The sequence below is a fragment of the Alexandromys fortis genome, unplaced genomic scaffold, assembly GCF_014885135.2.
Source record: "Alexandromys fortis isolate MF-2015 unplaced genomic scaffold, M_Fortis_MF-2015_v1.1 scaffold_27, whole genome shotgun sequence".
Taxonomy (NCBI): Eukaryota; Metazoa; Chordata; class Mammalia; order Rodentia; family Cricetidae; genus Alexandromys; species Alexandromys fortis.
Window position 1 is genome coordinate 8,294,411 of NW_026067952.1, and position 10,464 is coordinate 8,304,874.

At 43.2% G+C, this 10,464-nt stretch overlaps 1 protein-coding gene across 1 annotated transcript; it reads left to right on the forward strand.

The window, feature by feature from the left end:
• The first annotated feature begins 2,573 nt into the window (after window positions 1–2,573).
• Window positions 2,574–3,204, forward strand: LOC126506983 (40S ribosomal protein S7-like). Its single transcript, XM_050151023.1, has one exon. It carries the CDS (start codon window positions 2,605–2,607, stop codon window positions 3,187–3,189), a length of 585 nt encoding a protein of 194 aa, XP_050006980.1. The 5' UTR covers window positions 2,574–2,604; the 3' UTR covers window positions 3,190–3,204.
• The last annotated feature ends 7,260 nt before the right edge of the window (window positions 3,205–10,464 follow it).

Below are 10,464 nucleotides of genomic sequence, written 5' to 3' on the forward strand. Positions count from 1 at the left end.
AGAATGGATTGGCATGGGGGACGAGGACAAAGGAGAGGCTAGGTAAATGGAGGGAATGGGAAGAGAAGAGGGAGAGGGAAACTGGAATGTAAAATAAATAAATAAATTTAATTTAAAAAAAAAAGACCCATATGCACCAACGAGGTGGAAAATACGTATGATTTTAGTGGTTGTGCATATGAATGGAAACATTCTGGTGTTTGCCTTTAAATTATGATTGTCCAATAAAAATAACATTAGAAAAATTATTTTTTAAAAAGCAGCAATACTTCCAAGATATCAGGAGGATCCCAAAACTGATAGCCCTATTTTTATCTCATGTTTTTTAAACGTTGCAATGTTGAGCAATTATTGCTATTGTTTTGGGATCATCCATACCCCTTTAGCTGCGACTCTCTGCTACTCCTAGCTTCAGGCTTTCATCTGGGGTCGTTTTCCTTCAACCTAAAGAACTTCCCCTTCCATCTCCCTCACGGAAGGCCAGGGACACGAATGATCTTAGCTTTTGTTTCTTTGAGATGTATTTATTTCACCTATACTTCTAAAGAAGACTTTCAGGGTGTGCGGCTCTTGTTTGTTACTATCTTCTTGAACATATTTAAATTATCGTCACATCATGTTCTGGCTTGTATAATTTCTGCTAAAAAGTCTTATCTAAGTGTTCTCCCTACGCTGCGGAAGGCAGAGTGACGCTTCCTCTGGGTGCTTTCCAGATCTTCTCTTCCCTTTTGACTTCCAATGGCTTTGCTGGGATAAACCAGATGGACTTCACTTTGGTTTAACTTTTGGGTTCATCGTGTACTTTTGTCTTTCATATTTAGAAACTCTTGGCCCCTGATCTCCTCAATGTTGCTTCTACTATTCTGCTCTGTTTTCTCCTCTGAACTTCTGGAATTTAAGTGGGCATGAGTATTAATCCTGTTTCAGATGACTTGTACATATTTCATAGTTTCCATTCTTTACTCTCTGGTGTCTCCACATGACATAATGTTTCTCTTTGTCCTTTGATAACTTTATGCATACATTATACTTTGATCTGATTCACCCACCAACTCCTCACAGGTCCACCCTTACTTCCTCACCCCCAATGCTCTTTCTTTGTCTGTCTATCTGTCTGTTTGTTTAAGACAGTGTCTCACTATGAAAGCCTGGCTGTCCTAGAACTCACTGTGTCTGTAGATCAGGCTAGCCTCAAACTCACTGAGTTCTATCTACTCCACCCTCCTGAGTGCTGGGATTAAAAGTGTCCACTCCTACATCCAGCTCTCCAATCTGCTTCTAGATTCATCTTTTCTAGTTCTTAAAGTCATCTATAATTTAATTTGAGAAGTGTCATTCATTTTTAACTCTTCAATTATTGAGGCAAATGTATACACTATAAAGCACACATGTCTTTAAAGGGCACATGTTATGGTTTAAATGGAGGTTTTTTGTTTTTGTTTTGTTTTGTTTTCCTACCACAACAGATGATGGGGTAGTCTCCAACAATGACTGAACCTTTAAGAAGCCTCAGAGCAGAGAATCAGCCCTCAAGAGGAGATTAATGCCTTTCTCATGTAAATGGCTTTGATCTTGGGACAACATTAGTTACCTCCAAGGTAGGTGGGCCCACTCCATTCTCCTCCTCCTTTCTTCTGCTGACATTTGCTTCTTTTCCTCTTTCTACCATGAGACCCTCACCAGAAGATGACATAGCCACTTGATCTCATTATCTCCAGAGATATAAGCCAGAATAAACCTTTTCTTTATACATTATGAAGCCTTGTGTGCTTGGCTCCAACACCAGAAAATGGGCTAGGACAGTACGGCTTTATCAGTTTGATAACGGGACTCTAAGATATAGAATGTATTTATTCAATATCTTTCTTTCTGCCTTTCTGCAGCTAAGAAACCTAGGTAGATGTGTTAAAAGCATGGTGATAAAAAATTTATAAAGTGCAGTCTTAAGACCCTTATAATAGGGCTGGAGAGATGGCTCAGAGGTTAAGAGCAATGCCTGCTCTTCCAAAGGTCCTGAGTTCAATTCCCAGCAACCACATGGTGGCTCACAACCATCTGTAATGAGGTCTGGTGCCCTCTTCTGGCCAGCAGGCATACACACAGACAGAACATTGTATACATAATAAATAAATATTAAAAAAAAAGACCCTTATAATACAATGATAGCAGCCAAAGGTAGAAGAGGGGAAACATCACAAAGCTACAAGTCCTGAAATGGTACTTTGGACAGTGGTCTTTACTAAGGGCAAAATGACCATACCACATATTAAACAAGTGTTTGTATCAAAAACATGAAGTGTCCCTGGTGATGTAGGGCCTGTAATCACAGCCAAAACAAAAGGTCTATTTTAACAAAACCTCGTGTCAAAATTAAAACATTTTAATAGAATACAGTGTTCAAATGTTACAAAGGATTTACAAAACCCTAGATTCAATCTGTGGTATATGTGGCAGGATTACCTATTGACATGTATTTATATATGTGTATATATCATATATGTGCAGAATAAAATATGACAGAAATAATTGCATCTCACTTCTAACACCAAATTATAAAAAGATACTAGCTTCTCTTTCCAAGCCGGCACTCCGTAAGGGCGAGCCATGTTCAGCTCGAGTGCCAAGATCGTCAAGCCCAATGGCGAGAAGCCGGACGAGTTCGAGTCCGGCATCTCTCAGGCGCTGCTCGAGCTGGAGATGAACTCGGATCTCAAGGCGCAGCTGCGGGAGCTCAACATTACTGCGGCCAAGGAAATTGAAGTTGGTGGTGGCCGGAAAGCCATCATAATTTTTGTACCAGTTCCTCAGCTGAAATCCTTCCAGAAAATCCAAGTCCGGCTGGTTCGTGAATTGGAGAAAAAGTTCAGCGGGAAACACGTAGTCTTCATTGCTCAGAGGAGGATTCTGCCCAAGCCAACTCGGAAAAGCCGTACGAAAAATAAGCAGAAGCGCCCCAGAAGCCGCACGCTCACCGCAGTGCACGACGCCATCCTTGAGGACTTGGTCTTCCCAAGTGAGATTGTGGGCAAGAGGATCCGAGTGAAACTGGATGGCAGCAGGCTCATAAAGGTTCATTTAGACAAAGCACAGCAGAACAACGTGGAGCACAAGGTGGAAACTTTTTCTGGTGTGTATAAGAAGCTCATGGGCAAGGATGTTAATTTTGAATTCCCAGAGTTTCAGTTGTAAAGAAAATGACTGAATAAAGTGTCATTCGTAAAAAAAAAAAAAAAAAAAAGATACTAGCTTTTATTATTGAGACACTATCTCTCAATCTTAGATCATCTGCTTTAAGACAAATCAGTTTCCAAACAAGACGTCCCTGTAAAGAGGAGTAGAGGCCTCAGCAACAAGCCAACAAAAACCTAAGACTGCCAACAAGCCCTCATAAGAGGCTGGATGCTCTAGCCCCAGCTCAGTCTTGTGATGACCATAACACCGACTCCCAGTATACATGAAACCTCCTGAGAGATCCTAAACCACAACCACTAGCTAAGCAAGCATCTTCATGTCTCTATGTCTGTCCCCTCATCTCCAAAATAACTATAACATTAGTTATAATAATATATAATACTATATGTCACATATTACTGTGTAATAATATACATATTACATATCACATATATAATAATAACATTGCACCAGATTACTCTGAATAAAATTAAATTACTACATATCAAAGCCTTAAAGCTATGCTTCTCTCAGAGCAAATATTTAATAAATTATTGCTACCATTGGCATCAGTTCATTGAAGAACATGACGGCAGTATGCACAAAGGACTCTATGCTGACTGAGTACCAGCTGCTCAACACTAGCTGAACACATCACACAAATTTCATCTAAAAAACAAAGAAACAACTTGTGGTACCATTGACATAGTTCTTTCCCGATGCTGAAAACAAATTTCTCAGTTGCTAAATTCACCAAAGTTACTTATCTGCTTGCATGTACTTTATAGTAAATATCTGCACACCAGCCCACATCAGACTCCAGGAGGGACAGCAGCTGCAAGGGCTAAAGATTCAATTCTTCTAAATCATTCAACTTAACAACCTCTAGGCCAAACAGCGCGGATCTGAACCTCAGCTCTGAATCTGACCTAACTCTATGAATTAACAAACCAACCCCAATTCAGTTCCAACCAGTGGCAAACCACCCTCAACTTTAAACTTACCTTGACTCTGAGCAAAAGTTAAGCGTTTTCTTGGATTCTAAACTTAGTCTAAAACTAACACTGGCTCAAAAGTCCTGAGAACTGTGAGCCAAACATGAACCTGACCGTAACTATGCAAATCCCCAAGACCAGTGGTTCTCAACCTTCCTAATGCTGTGACCCTTTAATACAGATCCTCATGTTGTGGTGGCCCCAATCACAAAATTTATTTTCACTGATATTTCATAACTATATTTTGATACTGTTATGAATCCTAATGTAAATGTCTGATATGCAGGATATCTGATGTGCGACTCCTGCAAAAGGGTCATTCGACCCCCAAAGGGGTCATAACCCACAAGTTGAGAACCACTGGCCCAAACAGATGGCTCTAGGCAGCATCATTACTACTGGCTCTGGTCACAGTAATGTGTTGAGAAGTCCTATTCTTGCTGCTGGGTTTATCTGGACAGTTTCCATAGGTGGCTCTGATGGCTCGCAGGAAAGATGAATGGCAAGCATCGGAATCTCTGTCACATATATGTTCAACTCTCTTCTTATCCACACCTCTAACCATAAGCCCGGATTGAAACCCTAGCTCATATAGAAATTGGTATTCATATTTCTATTCTGGAATTAAAAGGACCACACCAACCCAGTCACTTCAAAGGTAAATCCAAATTGCTTCTAAACTTTCCTTAGTAGGACCACATGAGCATGTAGGTATTTGATTAAATTCTATCTACAGATACGTTACTGTCACATGGTCCAACCTAATGATTCATGTTTCCCAGACCTCTCTCTGGCTGAGAGGGTACAGGAAAATTCAACCAAGAGAATTTTAGCTGGACTAAAGTGGGAGATTTCTTTATTGCTAACACTCTTCTTGATGTGGTGAGAGCTGTGGAGGCAAAGCCAGAACCCAGGAAAGCAACATCTGGATGGAACAGAAGGGATCATTTATTGCTGTGGTCTTATGATAAATTAGCAAATGGAATCTTAAGAGTCTGAGTCCAAAGAAGACTCCTCTTCCTCAGCCCCCACACCCTGTTCCATCCCCCTCCTCTCTCCAGCATTCCATCCCAAGCCACCTCTTCAGGGTCTGGTTCTAGATCTCTAGGGACTTGAAGAAGCCATGATACATTGTCTGGAATTCCCCAGAACTCTATCTGGTCTTCATTATGTCTTCATTTAATGGCCAGCTTCTGGATATTTCAGGATGCCTTTGCAAGAGGAAGCCCTTAGTGTGAGAGACTAGATCCTCTGGGAGACGATCCCAGAAAAGTCCCAAATTTGAAACCATCATAGACTGGAAATAACCAAAGTATTCATCAGATAAGGAGTTGATAAGCTGAATTAATACCATGGAATGTTACATAACATTTCAAACCAGAGGGAGGATCATAGCACATTGAGAAAAATATGAAATAGCCTACTATTTTTTTCAAAAAAAATGCATCATAGGTCAATAGATAGAGCACAGTGTTTGTGTGTGTGTGTGTGTGTGTGTGCGCGCGCGCGCGCGCGTGCAAGCATTGGTTTACATGTATAAGAAACACTAAAGAGAAAGACCACAAGAAAAACAATGGTCATTTCTGGTACAGACATGTGAAACTTCAACAGGATCCAGACAGCTTTGTTTGTTATTTTGTATAAAAAGAATATATTTATGTTCACTTCAAGTCATGGCCCTTTTTTGTTTTGTTTTATTTTTACGAGACAGGGTTTCTCTGTAGCTTTGGAACCTGTCCTGGAACTAGCTTAGTTTGAGGTTGGCCTCAAACTCACATAGATCCACCTGTCTCTGCCTCCTGAGTGCTGGGATTAAAGGTGTGCACCACCACCACCCAGCTTAGTTCTTCAAGTTAAGAAGTGTCCTGGTTTAGGTCTGGACAAGACGACCCTGAGACAGAATTCCCATGCAGTTTTATATAAACCATTTTCTCAGAAAGGCCCTCAGGAGGAAGTGAAATGAGTAGGAAGAGAGAGCAGGGAATAAATGTGTGTTACTAGGGAGGTTAGCACTGTGGGCTGGCACACAATCTTGCCTGGGACCCCTGGGAGCCATGGTAGAGCATAGTTCTCACAGTTGCCCCACCTGGGGGCTGAGAGGGAGCTGGAGTCTCTATGTATTCAACTCCACGGGTGTAGGGTGTAGGGCTGCACCAAGGAACATCATTCCTTTACCCCTCCCACCTGCCTCATGATTAGGTTAAGTGTCAGGCAGAGAAAATATTTAAACGGAGAAATGAAAGGTCAAATATTGTTTTGAATGAGAAATGTCCCTCATAGGCCCATGTATTTGACCATTTGGTCCCAGTTGGTGATGCTGTTTGGGGAAGTTATAGAACCTTTGGTAGTGCAGCCTTGCTGGGGGAAGTATGACACTTAAATAGTAAGATGTCGTTATAGAAGTTTGCCTCTGTCTCTCTCTCTCTCTCTCTCTCTCTCTCTCTCTCTCTCTCTCTCTCTCTCTCTCTCTCTCTCTCCGACCCTCCCTCCCTTCCTCCTTCCCTTCTTCTCTTCCTCCCTTCCTCTCCCTCTCTCTCTCTGCTTCCAGCTTCTACTGCTGTGCCTTCTCCACCATAATGGACTCTATCCTTCTGAGCTGTAAACCAAAATAAACTCTCCCCCCCCCAGCCCCTTGAGTTGCTTTTGGTCATAGTATTGTATCACAGCTACAGAAGGGTCATTAATACAGGCCGCGATTGTAAACTGGGCTGGCATGCCCTTAAGAAGGTCAGGCATGTTTGTAGCCCATGTACAGAGCTGTCTGTACCCCACCACAAGCCAGGAGCACCTTAATAGTCACGCGGCTTTCTGGATAGGAATGGGTATAGCCTCTCAGAGGAAATAAAAGAGTCCTTCAAAACAGCCCCCACACTCCACACACTCAGAGGCTCTTTGTCTCCTTCCCCCGGTCCCCCAAACCCACTCTCCAAACCCAGAGACCCAACTTCCCTGCCTCACTGGGGAGCCCCAGGGTCTCACCAACACACAGGAAAGAAGGAACAAGGACACAGACAACACAGCCATCTTCTTCAGGCTTTGCTGACTTTGGTGACAAAGCTAATAAAGACCAAGAGTCAGTTTTCCCATCATTCAACCACACGAGTGATCACATGAGGGGCCATGTAAAACCGAGATTCAAGCGAAATTTTGTCTCACTGATGCAGACAGGGCTCTGTGCGTGTCAGATGCCCGCTGATAAAAGTGATGGAGAAGAATCCCTCTCAAAGACTCCTGTGGTACTCACAGCCCACACTTCGCAAACACCCACAAAGTACCCAGCGCAGTCTTGGCCCATAATTAATCTTAAACAAAGGCCAACTGATCCAGAGGCTGAAACTGAAATATGCATTTAACAGTGACTATTTTTCCAACTTTGTACTTGACGTTGGAGAGGGCTAAGAAAAGAAAAAGCCCTCATCTCTCTTCAAGCTACAGTGTGTCATGAGTCACCAAAGCTACAAGTACTCAGACAGGAAGTCAGTCCCTTGGGTTCTTGAGAGACTGTAGCCAGGAAGGCAGAAGTGGGGTCCCAAGGAAGACAGTGATAAGGAAAAGGGACAGTCCGTGACCCTATAACCTTGAACAGGAAGAAAATTCCCCCAGTGTCCTCCCACGCCCAGCCCAACTAATCCAAGAGCAGGGAGTCTGCTTCTATTGACCAGCCTCACTCTGATTTAAATTTCAAACAGCCCAGGGTTTCATTCTTCTCCTGCCACCCCTGAAAGCTAACCATTATGGATTTTGCAGGCGCAGCCCTCAGCTCACACACTACATTTGCACGATCTTTGCATAAGGAAAAAGTCAGTCGATGCAAACTGAATTAATTGTAATTGACCATAATATGCTTACAGAAATGCCAAGGAGTTTTCATTAGTAGATAAGCCCCAAAGTATCTGCCTGGTGATTTACATCTGTGTGAACACACTGCACGGCTAGAGTTAATTACCAGACCTGCTGCAGAAGGTGCCTCAACACCAGACCCTGGCGGGGGGCCTTCCTCAGGCCACTGACCCCTCCAGGGATTGACACATCTTGATGGGCTTCCTTTGAAGAGCTTTGAAGTCATTGCCCGAGATGAGGCTGCACCAAGCCATCCCTGCTGGGCTTGTGCTTGGCTCTGCTCACTTCCCCAGCCCCTGTGCATTCTTCCCTTCCCACTCCCAAAGCCCCAGTCCATCTCCAATGCATCATCCTTGCGAAGGCTGGCATTGAACTTGTGTCCCAGTTCAGATAACCGATCTTCATCTATTTATCCCTTTTCCTTTTTTTTAGTAAAAATTTAAGTGCCCCCTGTGCTGTGGGGCCTTCGTATGGGATGACAGTCTACAGCTGAATCCAGAGGAATGGAGAGAGGAAGTGAGCTAGCCCATAGGGTCAGAAGGAGACGGAATAACAAGCATATCAAGCAGAGCAGAAGAAGAAAGGTGGACAGTCTTTACTAGGAAGTGTGAATGGAGAGTATTTATCAGAGAACGTGGTAGCAAAAGCACGAGGCAGCATCGTCTAAGTGAAGTGTTGAGTGAAGGGAGAATGTTCTGGGTAGAAGACATAGACCAGCAAGGTCCCTGAGGCAGGAAAGCAGTTGCCTTACTACTGGGGCTAAATGGAATCTTAGGACCATCCAAGTAAAACAAAGAAGGGAGAGAGGCAAAGCAAGAGAGAGAATCCAGGTCTTCTCCGGCGAGGCCACCGTGACCTTAGATTTAATTCCAAAGATCGGGAAGCTATGTAAAAAACCCTGATAATAATAAATGTGATAACAGACTCAAGTACTGAAGAAGATGTTTCCTATCAGGAGTAGCAGGAGAATGGGTTCTTGCAGGGCGAAAGCAAAGATACAGAGAAAATTAGGAAAAGACAATGAGAGCCATTCACACAAGAGAAGGTGGCATCAAATATTGTAGGGATGGAGACAAGACGGGAGGGAAATGGCCTGTCTGCGTGGATCATGTCTGAACACCTTTATTTGCTCAATATTTTCAACTCTCAGGAGACAATCTTGACATCAGAAACTTTTGTCCACATTGATTTACCCCAAGAGGACCCAGTACCCTGGAAACTGACAGTGAGCCTCTAGAAGAGAATTATAGACATGAATACAGGGGAGCCATGATTGACTGTAAATATTCTAGTGCACTCTAAAACTCCAAAACGAATGAGATTAACATGAGTAGTCAATCCTATTTATTCAACATAGGTATTACTGCTTTAGCAGTGTGGCGGAATGAAATCTTGTCTGGGAGAAGTGGGGGGAAAGGGAGATAGAGGGCAGAGGATATCTCCCTCTAAACAAGGGCCACACATCCTTTAAGAAGCAAGGTCAAGGGGGAGAGACTGAAAGTGATAGAAACATTTGGGGTGACAGTAAAGCAATTGGGGGGCTCTTCTATCTCCCCTAAGGAGGAGGAAACAATATTCACTGCGAGGAAAGTATTTGGAATCGGGAAGGTAAACAGACACTGAAAGATGAGACACAGGGGTGGTAGGGGGATGCTCAGAAGAGTCAGTCAGTTTGTAATGAGTTCTTTTCTCTAAAACAGTGTAAGCTCCCTGGAAGGGCAGACGCAGCAAGCAGTGAACTGAAGCCCACTTGAGAACCATGCAGAGTGTGATCACACACCGCAGCATGTCTCTCAGCTGCCTGCCTCCCTCTACAACTGGTATCTGCTTATTTCAGGATTCCCTGGCCCAGCTCTCAGATCAAGACTTCACTAATAGCCATCCTTAACATCGAACAAGCTCTTGGTATTTCCCGAGGACTTTACAAGCAACAATAAGTTAATAATCCAATACAGTCTAAGAAAAAGTGCGGAAGTTTGCAAGAACCAGGTACCTGCCCTGTTCAAGGTGTTAGGGAAAAGGTCCAGACACAAAATGCTAGGGGATCTATAAGTTCTAGAATGATAGTCAATTATTCTAGTGGGAGGGGTGGTCTTCACACACACGGGAGTACACATGAGTATGTGTGTGGCACGGGTGGGGACAATATCCTTATGAGGTCTTCTAGTGACATCAAAAAGAAGAAGGAACCACTATGTTGTAGAATAAGCCTAAGATATTGAGCCCAGTGTCTGGGGGCCAGGTTCATTTGGTAAAGTGTCTGCCAGCCAAGCATGAGAACATGGATATCATGCCAAAACATTGAGGCTTTTGCAGAGCAAAGGGGAGAACTCGGTGCTGTTTAATGGTCTGCATATAAACACAACATAACTGAGAAAGCATAGAATCTAGTTATTAGTTGGGTCTAATTTCTAAAGGAATAATTCAAGAATGGGACTGCCACACCCCTCCTCCGTGT

Bases quoted from the DNA above. Each gene is read 5' to 3' on its own strand.
- LOC126506983 (XM_050151023.1), top strand. From the start codon at position 2,605: ATGTTCAGCTCGAGTGCCAAGATCGTCAAGCCCAATGGCGAGAAGCCG.